This window comes from Macrobrachium rosenbergii, chromosome 56 (genome assembly GCF_040412425.1).
Source record: "Macrobrachium rosenbergii isolate ZJJX-2024 chromosome 56, ASM4041242v1, whole genome shotgun sequence".
Lineage (NCBI taxonomy): Eukaryota > Metazoa > Arthropoda > Malacostraca > Decapoda > Palaemonidae > Macrobrachium > Macrobrachium rosenbergii.
Window position 1 is genome coordinate 74,770,607 of NC_089796.1, and position 19,482 is coordinate 74,790,088.

Genomic DNA, 19,482 nt, shown 5'->3' on the forward strand with positions numbered 1-19,482 from the left:
CGGGGAGAGGCGAGAGAGAGAGAGAGAGAGAGAGAGAGAGAGTGAAACAACACAAGAACACATAACTGGGGACGGCAAATGGAAGAGGAAATGGGCAAAAAGAGGAGAAGGATATCAGTAATGGATCTTTCACTTCCATCAATCGAGCCATAGTTTCTGGGAGAAGGCCGTGTTAATTAAACTGTCAGAGATACCCTTGAGATGTCATGCGCATGGAAAAGGCATCAATGCAGGAAGAAACTGTGTCTGTTCCTCGGCAGGGCGAAGTGAGTCTTTATGCCGTCATTTATCTTCGTGAGTTTTAATTTCACATCTTTCCTCTGGAAGGAAGAGGGGGCAGGAGGAGGAGGAGGAGGATGAGGATGAGGAGGGATGAGGAAGAAGCATCCTACCATCTTCTTTTCTCTTGCCCCTTTTTCTACGAATGAGGCAGATAACCAGGGCGATGTTCATAATGACAATAATGGCTCCCACGATGGCTACAGTAATAATAATCAGCTTCAGAAGATCTCCTCGGCCGTCTAAAACTTGGTTCCTAATGAGTTCCCGGTCGCTGTAGATGGGCTGACCTGCAACAAGAGTGAAAGAAAACGGGACGTTGTGGTTAAGACAGAAAACGGCTTGCGTGACATGAAACAATAACGACTTACCCTGAGATGGTGATATCGGCAAGGGCTTCGGCAGCGTCGAAGCCGAGACAGACGGCGGGGGTGTCTTCTTGGTTGGGGGAGACGCCCTCTTGTTTCTTCGACGCCTAACAATACAAACAATTGCAGAGACGTTCAGTGCAAGCAGTGCAGTTGCAACGAGAACTATGATGACGACCCAAAGGCCGGGTAACTTTGAGGAATCCTTGCCCACTTGTGTGGTAGGGCCGGGCGTTGGAGGCGCCTCGCCTGATGCGGGAAAGGGAAGAAGAAAAGACTACGGTCACAAACGGGAGCATGCACAGACCTTGCACATCTTGAATCAGTGAAGTAAAGTAACGACTGCCAATATGAAATATTTTGTAACTTCGCTTAAATTACAAGATGCATTATCAATGCCTTGGGAAAAATGTATTTTGTACTGCTTTGTACTGATGTATCCCCGTGAAAGCTGCAAGATACAGGCCCTTTGGTGGTATGTAACATATTATTTCACTCTACCACACCCTAGACGTCCGTGTTATGAATCACCGGGAAAAAATATAGCAAAACTAATTTGGTCTCGCCTAGAACCTAATTTCGAAAGGGTTTCTTCTTTCACTGACCTGCTAACCTATTTATCCCTGCCTCCCCTTCAAATCCTGCACCCTTCCCGAGGAGGGAAAAATACGCTAATACAAATTATATTATATACTCTTCATTCGCATGCAGTGGTATTTTCAGTTTAGCAATCAACTTATGTTCGAATGTTGTAGCCATGTTCTAGCGATGGTTATGTAACTTGTATTTATTGAGCTAAGAGTTGGGAAACGAGAGAGAGAGAGAGAGAGAGAGAGAGAGAGAGAGAGAGAGAGAGAGAGAGAGAGAGAGAGAGGGGTTATCCCGAAGGAGGGTTAAGTATCCCAGAAGGGAAGTTTACAGTTGTTGTTTATCCGAGAGTCCAGCGCAAGGGTGTTACAATCGAGGAGCTTTCTCTCTCTTGAAGACGCCATCAGCGCAATCGTCCTCATCCTCTTGCGAACTGTTAAATCCTCGTAACACTCCCGTCTTATTTCCCTCCCCCTCCCCTCCCCCTTTTTCAGAGACTCCACCCAAATACGCAAGTCCCAAATGAAATCGCCCTCTTCCATCCCTCAGAGTAATTCAGCTTTTCTTCCTAAGTCTAGAAAATCACCTCGGGGTTGCTTCCGGCCTTTCCCAGAGAAAGCCAGCCAGCATTCTTTCGGGAATGCTCTTCTTCTTTGCTTTATGAAACGAAAGCAAGTAAATGACAAGCCCATTTGGTATGCACAGGCTTCCATAAGGCTATGAGAATTTTTTTTTTGTTTTTTTTCACATCAAGAATTCGACGAGAAGATTGTTTTATATTTCCATATTTTTTTTCTGGTGGTGGGTATTGGTTTATTACTTTCTAGGTAGTAGAGCGCAATTCTACAGATGAAATGTACATAAGAAATATTTAAACTGTCACAACAAATCTCTTTCTCAAGCTAAATCTCAATAATCTCATTATAAGTCATTAAGAGGATTCGTTTTGTTTCTCTTGAGGAGGGAAATAAGAATCAATTGAGCCTTCAGTGTCAGTTCATTTGGAAGATCGTACCATAACGTTGTTTTGATCTCCGTTGTTTCAATAAAATAAAAAACAGGTAAAAAATGCGAATCAGTTTTCTGTACAGCGCATAATCAAGGCCACCGAAAGTAGTTTTCTGTACAGTACATAATCAATGTCACCGAAAGTAGAGTTTTCTGTACAGCGCATAATCAAGGCTACCGAAAATAGATCTATCTTTCGGTGGTCTCGGTATAATGGTATAATGCTGTATGAGACGCGGCCCATGAATCTTTAACCAAGGCCCGGTTGTGGCCTGCCTTATATCGTTGCCAGAAGCACGATTATGGCTAACCGTAACCTTAAATAATATAATAACTAATAAGGCTAGAAGGCTGCAATTTGGTATGTTTGATGATTGGAGGATGGATAATCAACATTCCAATTTGCAGCCCTCGATCCTCAGTAGTTGTTAAGATTTGAAGGCGGACGGACAGACAAAGCTGGCACAATAGTTTTCTTTTACAGAAAACTAAAAGGCTTAGATCTATGGCAATCAAAATTTTGTTTGAGTGACCTATATAATGTCACACTGATAAAATATATATTTTTTGGCCCGGTGTAATTTCTGTATTGGTTACTAAATACATGTTTTTCAAGGAACAAATGGTACCCGACTTCGATACAGAATCCCCTGATTTTGTTCGGCATCTATAGCAAAGCAGTGTTGCCGAGCAACTTCACCTACTTCAAAATATTAAATGAAGCTTATCTATGTATTTATTAATTTATTATTATTTTTTTTTAATAAGTAAAGATCTCTTTTCCCCGTGTGTTCCTCCTCATTCCTCTTGTATTCTTCCTAATGAACACCATAATATTCTTTGAAGCTTGAATTTCCAATGGCCCTAATATGAATAGGGTTCATCTACTGAATAATTAATAATAATATTCTTTGGAAGCTTGAATTTCAAGTCCGTGGCCCCTTTGGTGGGCTTGTTCCATATGAATAGGTTTTATCTACTGAATACTAATAATAATATTCTTTGGAAGCTTGAATTTCAAGTCAGTGGCCCCTTTGGTGGGCTTGTTCCATATGAATAGGTTTTATCTACTGAATACTAATAATAATGAAGCTTGAATTTCAAGTCAGTGTCTTTGGTGGGCTTGTTCCATATGAATAGGTTTTATCTAAATACTATAATAATATTCTTTGGAAGCTTGAATTTCAAGTCAGTGGCCCTTTTGTGCTTGTTCCATATGAATAGGTTTTATCTACTGAATACTAATAATTTCTTGGAGTTGAATTTCAAGTCATGTTTTGGTGGGCTTGTTCATATGAATAGGTTTTATCTACTGAATACTAATAATAATATTCTTTGAAGCTTGAATTTCAAGTCATGGCCCTTTGGTGGGCTTGTTCAATGAATAGGGCTCATTCACTGAATAATAATACGGAAGCTTGAATTTCAAGTTTTTGGTGGGCTTTGTTCCATATGAATAGGGCCATCTTGAGTAGATGTTTGTAAATCTGATCGAACCCAGCTCATTTAAATAATGCCAAGCGTGTATTTTTGACTCGACTCAAGATTTTCTCTGACAAACTTTCTACTGCCATACTTTGCAAAAAAACATATGCAAGAGACTGAAGCTAATTAATTCGTTATTAATATAATTATCGATATTCCTCTTAGTATTCTAACTAATACAAAGATACACTAATAAATCGACCCGTCCTCCCCAAAAAAAAAAAAAAAAAAAAATAGAGGAGGAAGCCCGCCCTCCGGAAATAGGGACAAAACAACACGCCGACTCGGGGAAAACACCGACTTTAGTGGGGCGAGGAGGGGGTTAGGGTAAAATTCTGTCGAAGATGGACCGTGGAGGGAAGGAATGGAGGGTAAAGGGAAACTCGCCCAGGGACCGCAACCAAATTAGGTTTTCAGAATTTTCCGAGGGCCATTCTTCTTACTTAGTGCCACCACCAGAGGAAGAAGTAGTACCAGTGGCACTGTGGCACTCCGGGTCATTCGTATGTCTTTCTGGCAACTGTCACTCCGCCGCTTAATGTCACTTAAGTGAAATTATAATGCGGGGTAGGGAAAGTAAGGGTAGCTTGAAAGAGAGATTACTTCAAAATATCCGAGGTTTTTTTTTTTTCCTTGTTTTTATTTTTTTGTTTTACTTTCCCTTGTTTTTGTTTTGTTTTAGCTGTTGGCAATGTCAAGAAGTCACTCTTTCCTCTTGCACTATGACAACATGGGCCACCGAAACTCTTCTGAAAATCATTTTATATTTTCTCTCTCTCCACTTGGCATGAAGCAATTACTCCTCTGATTAGCAATTATTATTATTATTATTATTTTCAAAAAAATGAGTTAACCCCCATTAATATTTCCAAGTTCATGATAAGTAGGAAGAAAAAATTTATAACATGTAATGGATGATTTAATGCAAACGCGTATTTTATGCTTGATGTATTCAAAAGCATTTATATAAATTATGAAAGAAATTTTAGGCTTGATAACTGCTTGCTGTCGAACACCATGCAGTCGCGTCTATGTGTGTGCGTGTGTATGCCTGCTTATGTCTGCTTATCCGTAAAACTATAATGAATACTCTCAGCCTTTAATTAAAAACATTAATTAACTACCGATTAAGAGAAGAGTATGCACAGAATCACATTACGAATAAAAAGAATTTTGTAACCAGGGCCATTTTAGACCGAAAACAATAGCCGCGGGCATTAATTAAGGCAAATACAAGAAGAATTGTATTCGCCAATAATCACAATAGAATTATGTTGCTCTAAAATCCTGCATAATTTGGAGATGACTGAAAAACTCCCCGAAAGGTAATCAGCGTTATCAAATTAATACACTGACTTCCGTCACATTCTTTTCATCTTTCACGCAAAATGAAGGACCCAATTAAAACGGCACGTTGCATCGCCACTACTGAACAGTAAATTATAATAAAACATGTTGTGTATTCTTCTGTGGTTTTGGGTTACGACGACAGTCTGCGGGAAATACAATCCACGGTTAGACTTGCCGTCGTCCATTCCGGGGTCTGCTTTTTTCAACGCTGACCTTTTATTATTCACGTTGGGACTTGCCGTCGTCCATTCTGAGCCTGCTTTTTTCAACGTTGACCTTTTATTATTTACGTTTGGACTTGCCGTCGTCCATTCTGGGGTCTGCTTTTTTCAATGCTGACCTTTTATTATTCACGTTTGGATTTGCCGTCGTCCACTCCAGGCCTGCTTACTTCAACGCTGACTTTTATTATTTAAGTTTGCAGCAGAATAAAGGCTATCTTGGTCCAAGCTTCTTCGGCGCAATCGAGTTTTCTGTACAGCCACTACAGCATACAAGCAAGGCCATCGGAAACAGATCTATCTTTCTGTGGTCTTGGTATAATGCCTTGTGAACCACGACCCATGAAACTTTAACCACGGCTTGGTGGTGGCCTATCCTATATCGTTGCCAAAAGCACGATTATGGCTAACTTTAACCTTAAATAAAATAAAAACTACTGAGGCTAGAGGGCTATGGTAAGTTTGATGATTGGAGGGTGGATGATCAACATACCAATTTGCAGCCCTCTAGCCTCACTAGTTTTCAAGATCTGCGGGCGGACAGAAAAAGTGCGAACAGAATAAAGAGCGGACGGATAGACAAAGACGGCACAATAGTTTTCTTTTACAGAAAACTAAAAAGCAAAAAGTGACATTATAGCAGACCTCTCAGTTATACGAGAACAAATCACTCCTGTTTTTTTAACTGTCCCTCAGCATTCTTCATTCAGCACCTACACTGAATCCCCGGTAACCCAGTGAATACAATAAACCCAAAATAAAGAACTAAAGCATCAGTATAGAACCCGACAAATAAAAAAAAAAATAATCGAATACTAAACATACGAGGAAAAAAAAAAAAAACTAAGCTTGGCAATCGATACAGCGTCACACAAGGCAGAACAATAGTGTAAGTATTGGCGTATGGACAAACCTAAGGACCAGACGTTTCACTGATATCAATGGTTCCTTAGGAATTGTCGTTTAATCCATAATTTCGTTCCGGATTCTATAATATTTATGTCAGTTGCTCATCACACTTTCTTCTAGATTCTCACTTCTTTGAATGTGGCGGTGTCTCAGTATTAGAATATAATTTTAGTTTTCTGTACACGAAAACTAGTGTGCCGGTCTTTGTCTGTCCGTCCGCACTTTATTCTGTCGGCCCTCAGATCTTAAAAACTACTGAGGCTAGAGGGCTGCAAATTGCTATGTTGATCATCCACCCCCCAATCATCAAATATACTAAATTACAGTCCTCTAGCCTCAGTAGTTTTTATTTTACTTAAGGTTAAAGTTGGCCATAATCGTGCATCTGGCAACGATGTACAGTAGGACATGCCACCAGCGGGCCGTGGTTAAAGATTCACGGGTCGCAGCACATACAGCACTTTACCGAGACCACCGAAAGATAGATCCATTTTTGGCGGCCTTGATTATACGCTGTACAGAAAACTCAATTGCGCTGAAGAAACTTCGGCGCATTGTTTACTTGTTTTCTTCGTTTGATCTTCCGTTCTTCAGTTTAGAGGAACACTTTCCAATCTGTCGCAGCGCGAGATGAACTTCAAGTATGGATGCTAAAAAACACAACTAGGGAGTGACGAGGAAGGTTATATAGGCAGAGGGGGATGGGGGGGAGGGGGGACGCAGCGCCTACAGACCTCGATAGGGGGCAGGAACCGTTCCAGGAGGTCGCTGAAACGAGGCTTAAATGAATGTCAACTCTGGCAGACCTCATTTCCATTCAATGAATTCAAATTCGGAATGGCCCCAAGAAGTCATTGTATTTTCCATTTTAAGAAGGGCCGTTACGGTTCGAGTGTAGTAGTCCTTTGGATCTAATGAATATTGCTTTGAATTAAAGGTAATTTTATTCCTTTTTATATGCATGAGGGGAGGGGAGGGGGGGAAGGGAAGGGGAAGGGAAGGAAATAGAAAGGAAGGAAGGAAGGGAAGGGAAGGGAAGGAAGGAAAGGAAAGGAAAGGGAAGGAAGGGAAAGAAAGGAAAGGGGAAGGAAGGAAGGGATAGGGAAGGGAAGGAAGGAAAGGAAGGAAAGTAAAAGGGAAGGAAGGAAGGAAGGGAAGGGGAGCCCACGGAAACAGCTCCAGCATTATGGTTTTAAAGTAGAGCAACTGATATTTCACTAAGTTGCATTGCACCACCGTATTCGGCTACGATCTAACTTTTTGGTAAGACTTCACAGAGAGAGAGAGAGAGAGAGAGAGAGATTTAACATATTAATTTAAATTTCATTCACTCGCTGTTGGTTTACTCCTCTCTTAATGAATTCAGCCATTAAACCACGGAATACATCTCGGTCAGAATTCATTATGAGCTTGCCAACATTTGCTCATAAAATTGTTTTCTAAAAGAAAATGTCTAATGGCAAGAACATCTTGTATATGTGAGACCGTAGTATGTTATTCTGTATTAGTTCGGTGTAGGTCACTGCTTAAGTGTCATATGAACGGAACATGCCGATCTTAATGAATTTAATTTAGGATAATCATGAAAAATCTGCAAATATCTTGTCTTCTATTGAATTAAGCCTTGTGCTAAGCAACGTACCATATAATAGTTTCTAGATTGAGAAAGGAATGAGAATTTTACTTTAAGCGACGTACCATAAAATGGTTTCTAGATTGAAAAGTAAAAGAGTATTTTATTTTAAGCAACGTACCATAAAATGGTTTCTAGATTGAAAAAGGAATGAGAATCTTTTTTTAAGCAACGTACCATAAAATGGTTTCTAGATTGAAAAAGAAATGAGAATTTTATTTTAAGGTACCATAAAATGGTTTCTAGATTGAAAAAGGAATGAGAATTTTATTTAACAGCAACGTACAATAAAATGGTTTCTAGATTGAAAAAAAATGAGAATTAATTTTTTAAAATATGCTATAACTCCAATCTGATAATATTAAAATACCTCATTTATTCGCACGATAAGCTGAAGAATATATCACGACCCAGACAACAGTTTACAAGGGTGCAATTGGGTAATTTACCTCGTTACATGTAGAAGCGACCCTATGAGTATACTCCTAAAAATGAAAGACTGCAGTATCTGCAAAAATACAGCACTTAGAAAAATGGTAGATACTGCTGTTTTCCCTTGCCTTACTACTGATTTTGCAGATACTGCAAATGGGACCGCCTAAATAAAGCATTGAAGAAACATTCAGACACTGCAGTAACCTGTGCATTAGTGTTTCACGAGCCCAATAGGTGGCATGTCTCACACTGCAGTTTTCCATTATAGGGCAAATATAGATGACTGAAAATCACGTATCAGCTCCCAGACAGCTTCTAAATCATGAAAGTAGAAAGTATTTGAAAAAGCTTGTAATCGACAGAAAACTGGGCAATGCATCTCGTCCTTTGAATATTTTTATAACGATACATTTTATGTAGCGTAATTAAAGCGTTATTGAACTTGAATTACACTACATCAAACTTTATTTACATAAAGATAACTGCAGAACTATAGATGGCATATTTCTCTTTTTGATTAATGCAAAACTAATTCCAAACTAGTTTCCCCTTTACCACATCTCTGTTGTGCATGATAAGTTAATCTGCTTTGATTTACTTGATAATGCAATCTCTCCTCCTCCTCCTCCTCCTCCTCCTCCTCCTCTCTGTAACTCTGCATCCTTTCAACCGTTCCTGGAGTTTTTCACGGGGGGTGATTTTCTTGTGGCTCATACACTGAGAAAAGGAAGGTGGTGGGGGGTGGGAGAAACCAGGGAAAGATAACCCCCTCCACGCCAAGCCGGAAGAGCTTGGGTGGGTGGGGGAGGGGGGGAGGTTCGAGTGTATCTAGCTAGTCCATGAGACTTAATTCCAGATCCCATGGCAAGATCCAAAGGGATTTGTCGGGAGCTTTCCAGAACATTCAAGGGAGGATCCATTGCTTTACGGGGAAATATCTCGCGTATCATAAGAGGCTTTCCGGGGCATCGTCAATAATTTCTCAGTAGGAGACGGGAGGAAGACGTATGTTGGAGGAGAGCGGTTTCGAGAAAGCTGGAGTATAAAGCAAGAAAAGGAAGAAAGGGGCGTAAGCCGTAATCAAACGGACGTATCTCTCGTCGAGTTAGGGAGGAGGGAGGGAAGGGGGGGTTAGTTGAGGATTGGAGAGACAGTGGTTCTGGAATCAGACGAACGCGATTAATGGGACTTGTGGCAGATGGCGGATTTTATATCAAAAGGGGCACAGGAGTTCCTGGAAGAGCAGATAATCAATCAATCATTCCATTGGGTTTATACCTTGGAGTGAGCTGACATTTAGCAACAGGTTTTTTTTTCCCCCCACGTTTGTTTCCATCTCATTTTCTGTGTTATAAACTCCTAAGACCGCTTGGTTGTTCAACATTTGTTTGGAATTTCTTTCACATTTTGCTCTCTGACGACGAATGTGAACGAGGTCTTGAAATGGAAATACAAAAAATATCTACTTATTTATGACAATCTTCCTTCAAAAAACACAGATCATGCTTGTGACGATGTTCTTGACTTCAGATTTTCTCTTATTCTTTCCCAGTTGCTTTTGTCACGGATCGTTAAAAGGAGGGATGGACGTATCAGCGGACTATTAATTCTCTCTTCTTGATTAAACGTAACTTTCATCATCAAGTTCGGGATATGGCTGGAAATTGATTTCATTTCGGTGCACTCTATAAAATCCAAAGGGCACCGAAAACGAGGAATACTTTTACCAAGCTTTGGTGGTGGTTATCTGCACAAATGTAGATTCTCTACCGAATTTAGTTATGTAATTAGAATTACATGTCTCTTTTATCACACAAAAGCATGAAACAGCAATAGCTAAAATTAACTATCATCAAAATACATGATTACGGACCCGAATATGGTTTCTTTGCGCTCACATCGCACTCAAATCTCATTTAGTTCGTTTTATGTAATTTGCGACCTGAATCCTTTTTTCCCCTCTCCAAAATGAGGAACTTTCTACAGAGCCATATTTTCTCGCTAAAATTTCGGCAGAAAAAATTTTTCAACGTTTACGAAAAGACAGCTTTTGTTATGAAAGATATTATCTAAGTATTGGATTAATGTATGGTTTAACTAAAGACAACTCTGTTGAGCTCCGTTGCAAGCTATATTACCACCGAAAGTCATCGTACTGACAGCTCATTACCTCTAAGTCGAGACATGTCGGTTCTGCAAAAATTACCTTATCTGATTTTGTCAGATACCACAACAATTAGCTCGTGTAACATGGAAAACAACGGCACACAGTATGATATATTATAAATAAAATATGATACTGTGTGAATAACTGCAAAATGTTGGTCTTTACAGATTCAGTGATGATAAAATGGCAAATTTTCTGTCCTTTTACATTAACTGAGAAATAAATATGACAAATTTTCAAGATCTGCCTTATTCATTGATATATGCTTCGTGAAAGGTGGACCAAATGTCAGCAGCCATGCAAGGTTTTCAAACCTCTGGTGCATTATCTCGTGCAGGGTTGTGGATTTCTACCCATACAAGCTTCTCCACAGATTCAGTATGTCTTCAGCAGTAGTGCAATAATCACAGGGTAGTTACCAGTGGGATTATAATGAAAAACTTAGGTTTTGCATTTTTAAAAATTTGTCATGAGGTTACAGACCCTCGTCTCTTATTTACTGGTGACTTATGGCAGGAGGGAATGTCTCAAGATGATCATGGTACTGATGTTTGATCTCCTACCTGGAAACGTCATCTTTCTGGTCACGTAAGTGAGCAAGGAACGAGTGATTTCTGTGGCTGGTGCCCTAGAAGATGAGGCCTTGTGCCAGGGTGTGTATCATGGAATGTCTGATGCCCTAGAAGATGAGGCCGTGTTCCAGAGTGTGGATTGCTCTTACCTCTTTCTAGGCAAAGAAAGAAGAGGACCAGATTTCAATCAAGAGAGCAGGCAGTTTGAAAGGTATCATAATTTTGCAAAAGGAACCCAGACATTATGCTCTACCATACTCTTCCCTCTTTGTTAGAACGGGGTTGAAGGGCATCGCATCTAATGCAAATACATTTCACAGACAAGAAGTCCTATTAAGTAAACTGCCTTGCATCTGGCCTGACCACTAAGAATACAGCATGTGGCCACTGGGAGGGAGATCATATAAAGAAGGAGTACTAGTCACCCTTCATTCATCCAGTTAATCACCACTATAAACCTCAAGAAAGATGGTATTATGTACAAATTGAACAAAGTAGCTACACACCATTAGGAAACTGCAGGTCCTAAGAATATATAAATACTTGTGGGTGACACCCATTAAGCAGAAAGAGGCGAAGGTTATCTGATGCAACCAAACACGTACCCTCAGTACCAGTTAATTTCTTAAAGCTAGGGATGAGGCAACACCCACTAGTTTCACGAGCCCCCTGCTTGGAGCATTCCGTCAGTATGCATGTCTGGTGACTTTGATGACTGTTTGATGACTTCCCTAAGCCAGAATGTGATTTGCTCTTGGATACTTCTTTCTTGTACCTGCCAGTATTAATGAATAGTTTGCTGGCACTCAGGTCTTGGGGTCCTGGAACCAAACACAACATTGCCTCGATCATCATCTAGTTAGTCATGGAAGGAGGGAATAGGGAAAGTCCTGTATCTTTCATCATGGACTAATGGGTGCTGCAAATGTGACAATGAACTCTGGAACAAAGGAAAATGAGAACCATCCCATCCCTTACAATGTTGCACTAAGTAAGAGAGACTGCAATTTGCCTACTTCCATAATACCAATATTAGTAAGATGTTCTTGAATGTATCATCTCTGTCCAAAGCCTTCCTTATAGACTCATAAGGTGATACATAAGGTGACAACTCTTGTCGAGTTACATCCCACTCCAGAGATCAAAGTTCACAGGGCTGGGGCAAGACCATTCAAAGCTCCTCAGAATCATGGAAATCAACATATAGGCTGAAGCTCTGATGGCCCCTTGGGAATGGGTAGAGTGGTAACCCTTAATTGCAGACACTTTGAGAGGAGCTTATTACTTCAAAACAGACAGAAACTAGATGCTCTGTGATCTGCTGAACAGTGACTTCTACCAGAGAGATACAATTTGAATGACATTAATTGCTAAAGATGGCCAAATTTGCCTGGTAAACAACTACCATACATTTTCTGACAAAACCCCAAGTTTCTTTTGCAGTCATAGGAGAAAAGTCTTTCTTTCACAGATCCTGGACAGGCTCCTGAATGGACTGGTGGCAAGAGTATGTGTGGATGATAAAGCAAAATCAGGCTTAGGAATAGATCTCTTCAGATACAAGCAGGGACAGCAGATTCAAGAAACCACTCGACTTGCAACCAATGGGAAAGTAACCACAATTGTCACAAGACTGGTAAGTGACCAGACCTAGGTCAATTACCCAGCAGATCGAATGAGACAGTGGGAAGTTATAAAAGCTGGCATAACATTGTTGGGAAGTGTCCAACATCAAAGCCCAAGGTTCCAGTATTGGTGAGCAGAGCATTGTGAGCTTCCTGTTTAGACTTGGTGAACAGGTCGATCACTGGACTTCCTCCAACCTTAAACAACCTCATTACTGCCTCTTCCCCTGGCAACTGAACTGATCAGTAAGAACATTCTGATGGCCCATAATGTACTTGGTTAACACAGTTTAAAGGCATGGTAAAACACTCCACTTGTGCACCAATACACACAAAGGGGTTAGGAGATCGTGCCTCCCTGTTTGATGACATTGGACATTAAGGATGTGTTGTTGCTCATCAGAACTACTGAGGGTCCTTGCAGCAGCTATTGGAAGGCCAAGATTTTGTGTGGTCAGTGGCATCATCCATGATGTCATCACACATCAGGAGAGGAGGCCCTTTATTGCCCATCCATCAGAACTCCCTCCCAAAGAATCTGAAAAGAATAGGAGCTCCTTAGTCATCTTTAAACTAGTGAAGGCAGTGAAAAACCCAGGAGACTGCACTATATGTAGAAACTTCTTCTCCAGCACTGGCCTTGTGGAGCATGTAAGTGATGAGTACAACTGTCGGTATGTTGGCCCTGCAGAGGAAACGAGGATGGAGGGTCCTGATTTAGTGTCAGTTGTCAGTGGTGACTGGAATTGAACTGAATCCTTCTGTGATTTTATATATGACAAGGAGGTAAAGGAGAAGTTGAAGTGCCATGTCCATATATCATCGAGCAATATGATTGCAAAATGGTAGGCATCGACAAGTGACATGATTATGAGTTTTCAAAGGCTACATATGTAATGCCAGGCCAGCCTTCAGAGAGATCCCACAGCTGTTTGTCTCTCATCTCGAGGTGTGCAAGGATCCACAGGATGGGCATAGTCACTATTCAACAACAGCCACATGGTGGAGAACACTTGACATATGTCCACACTGTACATTAATCCAGTAGAAGAAAAGCTGAGCTGCAAAGCAGCGTGCATGGGCAGTAACCCACAATCCTACACAAGATACACAAAATTTGAAAACATGTAATTCCAAACTTCGACGACCTGTCCAACGAAGGATATCCATTACAAAAAGATGAGTATTTGTATATCCTTATGGGATACAAATAAATTCCAATGAATCCCAAATACGAGTATATCTTTGTTAATCGCTTTTGTTTGTGAATTTGATCACGTCCCAAGTATTAAAGTAAAATTTTATCTTGTGAATGTTGTTTTAGAAAAAAAATCCATGTTATCACTAATAGTTAATTCTTAGCTTATAAGCCTTCTCGAAAAATTTTATCTTAGGAATGTTGTAATAGAAAAAAAAATTCATCTTATTACTATTGATTAATTCTTAGCTTAGCAACCCTCCTCCTTATATATTAAATGGGACTAATCTAAATGGACTGTAACTACTATTAGCCACCTCAACCTATTTACATTAAGTTAAAAAAGCTGTGATCCTTGGCTGACTCTAAACATTATTATTTTAGTTGGCTAAAAACCCATGTAACCAAAAATAAAACCCCTCAGCATTATTAAAGTGGGTGATACTTTTTTCCTCTCAATTCTTGCGAAGTTTGCTTTTTCGTGCAAGGTCTCCAATCCCGTTGTTGTTGTTAGTACTATTAGTCGACAGCACATAGCGTCAGTATACAACAACCAAACAGTCGTGAGATTCTTGTTAGTTAATCCATACAGGTGACTCCACCAGTCGTTAGTATTTTAAGATACATACCAAATTACACAATCCTACGTGGAACCTTCACCCATGCTCTGTGCACATTCAAATTAACCCTTTCCTTATTACTGAAGTGTGTATCAGTTTGCAGGCAAGATAATGCAAGCGTATTATTTTCCTTTACTTACAAATGAGGCTACCGGATTAGAGAAAGACAAGTTCAATAAAGTGTACCTGTAGCCTTAATTACAAGCTTAGTGCTAAAAGCTACCCATGTCAGAGCTGAATACAACCCTTTTCTGCAAAGTATGGACGTCCATTTCTCAGGCATTAATGAACAAAGCTAAATGTTTTAAACATCTACTGTTTGGAGTCTTCAACTAAACTTGGTCACAAAATTTGGTAGTTAATGACTACACAGACTTCGACTGATATAATATATGGTCTTCTCAACAAATCTACACTGTTTAACTCCGTTGAAATGACTGTGAAGTGGACGCCAGGGTATCAGTTGATGTGCTGTTAATTGCAATGAATATAACAAGTTCTTTCCCTATTATGATAAAGAACCTTGAATGTCAGCTGCAACCTACGCCATTTAAAAATTAGAAAAAAGGAAAACTTATCAGTTCTTCTGGTATCACGAAAAGGCACATGGACATCACATGACATTGTCAAAAATGCCATGCAAAATCAGTGCCAGAGAAAGGTTTGACGAGTACGGTAAGTCATATAAGTAAATTGCAGCAGACATTTTTTTTTTCAGCTATCAATATGATTCCTACACATTCACTTTTATTCATGATATTATTCATTAAAAGGGATCTGTTACGCTGTGTGTTTTATATAAAAACTTAACAATACGGCACATAACATAATTATCAATAGTTGCAATTACTATTTATTCAAAACCATAACTTTTCAAAATTAGCTTGCTTTATTAGCTTTTGAATTTCAGAGTGAATCCGACAGTTTACTTTACGTTATCTAAAACAGGAATATTCCGACGGATGTAAAGCATTCCACCAAATAAAACATGTAAATAAGGGCAGATTTCACAACGGCTGTAAACAGATCCTTTCCATGACTGCAACCCACCAACGGCAGTTTGCTGGCTTAAAGCTATTTGTGCAAATGAACCATGAACAGGCTTGAAATGGGGCTGTGGAAATGAATTACGTGCGTACTTACTTTTAAAAACATTGTTGGTTTGAAATGAGAATGCGAAAGAGATTATATATCAATCATCTGGATATAAATACAGCGCTTCATTAAGTTTTCCGAAAGTGATACCTATAACAACCACTTACCTTTTAAAACCCTGTTTACAGATAAATAAACATCACACTTTTATGAATTTAATGTTGCAAAAAAAAAAACCTAAAATTTGAAAAAAAGCAAGGTGGTTGAAACTGGAAATGGAATTCATTTTCACGCTTTCCCACTAATTCTATATTAAGATGAATTTTCATGATATAGAACCCGGAGTGTCTCCGAGAATTATATAACGACTTTCATGAAGGTTACGTCATCTATTAAAAAAAATAATTTTTCCATTAAACTAATGCTTTTCACTGCGTCTAAAGAGCTTAGAGGAGATATTATCTATATAATTTCGGATAGGGTTTTTCAATTTGCACCGGACTTATACAGTACGTTCCCTTTAATTTAAGAGTAAATTAACAAAATCAGGTCGAAAAAAAGGGAGATTTATAACGGCAAATAAGAGGGGTTCAGTGACGAGAAGCCGGCATTAATCCGTCTATTCAAACGCTGGTTTATACCCTAATTAATATAATTAACCATGGAATCAGTCGTTAAAGAACCATTACGCGGATACTACATCCCTACAATATCACTTTATTAATTCAATTTTAGATGCGTTGGTCCCTCTTCTCTCCATAATGGAAAGACTAATTATCCAAATTACACTGTACAAGGGAGCTTTCTGATTCAAAGCTAACCACAACTCCGCCGCTGCTTACACAATAATAATAATAATAATAATAATAATAATAATAATAATAATAATAATAATAATAATAATAATAATAATAATAATAATTAGTGATATCTGAAAGCCGAAAATGATTCCAATTCCAAGGACAATTAACTGGACGGGAATGCTTTCAAAAATGAAACAAAAACCTCTCTGACTTCTTCCTAATGAACACCATATTCTTTGGAAGCTTGAATCTCAAGTCTTTGTGGCCCCTTTGGTGGGCTCCTTCCACATGAATAGGTTTCATCTTCTGAATAACAATAACAACGAAAAGGTCTTCAGTCTGTACTTACTCCTAGTGAAAGCCTTCACGAACTCGCCGCGGTACTCGCTGTCCCCGAAGTCATTGTAACTCATTATAGAGAAGGAATACTCCGTGCCCAGGCTAAGCCCGCTGACAGGGTACGTATAGACTCCCGGCTCGTACACGTCCGCGAACTGGTAGGTAGAGGAGCCCTTGCTGAGATACCGCAGGCGGAAGTACTGCTGCTTGCCCCCGTCGAAGCCTGGCGTCCAGGTGAGCATTATTGTGTCGTGGGTGGAGTTGACGATCTGTTGTCCCAACAAGATTATAAAAAGAATATTGTTACGCAAGTAAATTATTATAATTATACAATAAGCAAGCATTAACATGACATCAACCGATCAAGTTGATGTTCACGTTTTCAATCCTTACAGCCGATAAGAAAAAATTAAATTCCGAATACATCAAAATGAATCAATATGGAACTGAAGAGAAAGGGGAAACTATAAGCTAACCACAGAAATCTAGAGACCCAGAAGCGGGGTAAACAAAGGTACGAAGACAGAGGGGGTAAGAAGGAGCGAGAGACTGAAGAGGAACCAAGAAATCTGAATAACAAAGACAGGGAGATGCATTCCGAAGGCCACTCCAGAGATTCTGCTGAGACACACAAGCAGGACGAAAGCAAGGATGACACCGTAAATTGCAAGCAATAGAAAATGCCGTGAAAGGAACGCAGAGGGAAGGACGAAGTAAAAATAGGAAGAGTCTTGTAAAGGAGGTCAATGCAAATAGAGAGACGATGGATAGATTTGTCCAGAGAAATGGGAGAACTGCAGATGAGATGAGAATCCCAACTCGAGGTTCTACGTCAAGTTCGATAACGAAATCGGTGCAAGGGAATTATGCCTCCATTTATCATGAAACTATATAAAGAGGGAAGGGGAGTAAAAAGTAATAATATTGAAAGAGAAGATGTTCAAGAAGAGTGCGATATTCATTCGTTTATTCTCAAGATGATGCTACCTGAAAAAAAAAGTTATCAATTTTGATGCATAACAAAAAGCACTGTAATAAGAGCCTGAGGACACCATAGCTATTGTTTTTATCGTTCTTAATTAATCAATAAGTAAATCACCAAAAAAAAGTAAAAATAACAAAAAACCATCCCACGCTAAAATCTAGTTCAAGTCTGGGCAATTCATTAACTAACTACAGAATCTACAGAACATAACAAAAGCAGTCAACAGCAGAGGCAGTCGATTTCATTTCAGCCACTGGAAAAAATTATGCATTTATTCTAATTTCTACAACACAAAAATATTCCCATTTTACCTTAGTCTCTCTCTCTCTGTCTCTCTAAACCAAATTCACATTTACCTTAGACTCTCTCTCTCTCTCTCTCTCTCTCTCTCTCTCTCTCTAAAACCCTAATTCACATTTACCCTAAACTCTCTCTCTCTCTCTCTCTCTAAACCTAATTCACATTTTACCCTAAACTCTCTCTCTCTCTCTCTCTCTCTCAAAACCAAATTCACATTTTACCCTAAACTCTCTCTCTCTCTCTCTCAAAACCAAATTCACATTTTATCTTTCTCAAAATCAAATCCACATTGTACCTTAGACGCTCTTCTCTCTCTCTCTCTCTCTCTCTCTCTCTCTCTCTCTCTCTCTCTCTTTAAATTTTTTTTCTCTCTCGCTCTCTCTCTCTCTCTCTCTCAAAACCAAATTCACATTTTACCCTAAACTCTCTCTCTCTCTCAAAACCAAATTCACATTTTATCTTTCCTAATATCAAATCCACGTTGTACCTAGACGCGCTCTCTCTCTCTCTCTCTCTCTCTCTCTCTCTCTCTCTCTCTCTCTCTCTCAGCCTAAATTCACATTTTTTCTCTCTCGCTCTCTCTCTCTCTCTCTCAAAACCAAATTCACATTTTATCTCTCTCTCAGTATCAAATCCACACTGTACCTTACACGCTCTCTCTCTCTCTCTCTCTCTCTCTCTCTCTCTCTCTCTCTCTCTCTCTCTCAATACTTGAGAAAACCTTTACCTTGAGTGAGAGGGGTGGGTCAGGACGAGTTGGCCTCGAAAACTTCACAATTGCAGTAGAAGCTCCGAGGTCATTCTCGGCGACGCATTCGTAACTGCTGTAATCCAAATCGTTCACGTCATGTATATAGAACGTTGATCTCCAGGAGACCAAGCCAGTCTGGAAAAAAAAAAAGGATATATAATGAAGGTTAATTATGGAAAAAAAATTACTAGTTACGCAGTCAAATCATCATCGTCAGGTATAGCTTGTACCTCAGTATCAGGCAATAAAGTCGCTTTGTAAAAATGTTCAGTGCATAAATTTTCAAGGCAGCTAAAATAAAAGTAATACTAAAATTCCCAGGTCGCTAAAATAAAAGTAATGTGAAAATGTTCAGTGCATAAATTTTCAAGGTCGCTAAGATAAAAGTAATACTAAAATTCCCAGTGCATAATTTTTAAGGTCGCTAAAATAAGAGTAATGTGAAAATGCCCAGTTCATAATCTTCAAGGTCGCTAAGATAAAAGTAATACGAAAATTCCCAGTGCATAGTTTTCAAGGTCGCTAAAATAAAAGTAATACTAAAATTCCCTGTGCATAATTTTCAAGGTCGCTAAAATAAAAGTAATTTTCAAGGTCGCTAAAATAAAAGTAATGTGAAAATGCCCAGTGCATAAATTTTCAAATTCGTTGAGATTAAAGTAATGTGAAAAAGTTCAGTGCATTTTTAATAATGTGTTACACAAGAGCACCGTGTTGGCAATAATATTGCTGCTGGCAATCGTCGGTTCTT

At 39.3% G+C, this 19,482-nt stretch overlaps 1 protein-coding gene and 1 long non-coding RNA gene across 3 annotated transcripts in view; one reads left to right on the top strand and one right to left on the bottom strand.

The window, feature by feature from the left end:
- Positions 1–19,482, top strand: part of LOC136836271 (uncharacterized) — a 643,006-nt gene that overhangs the window by 620,994 nt on the left and 2,530 nt on the right. The gene's annotated exons all lie outside the window — the stretch shown is intronic.
- LOC136836270 (nephrin-like) overlaps positions 1–19,482 on the bottom strand; it is a 524,495-nt gene that overhangs the window by 17,015 nt on the left and 487,998 nt on the right. Inside the window, 3 exon segments of the mRNA XM_067100298.1 lie at positions 651–896; positions 16,706–16,964; positions 18,708–18,866. Coding sequence (XP_066956399.1) covers positions 651–896; positions 16,706–16,964; positions 18,708–18,866 — 664 coding nt within the window.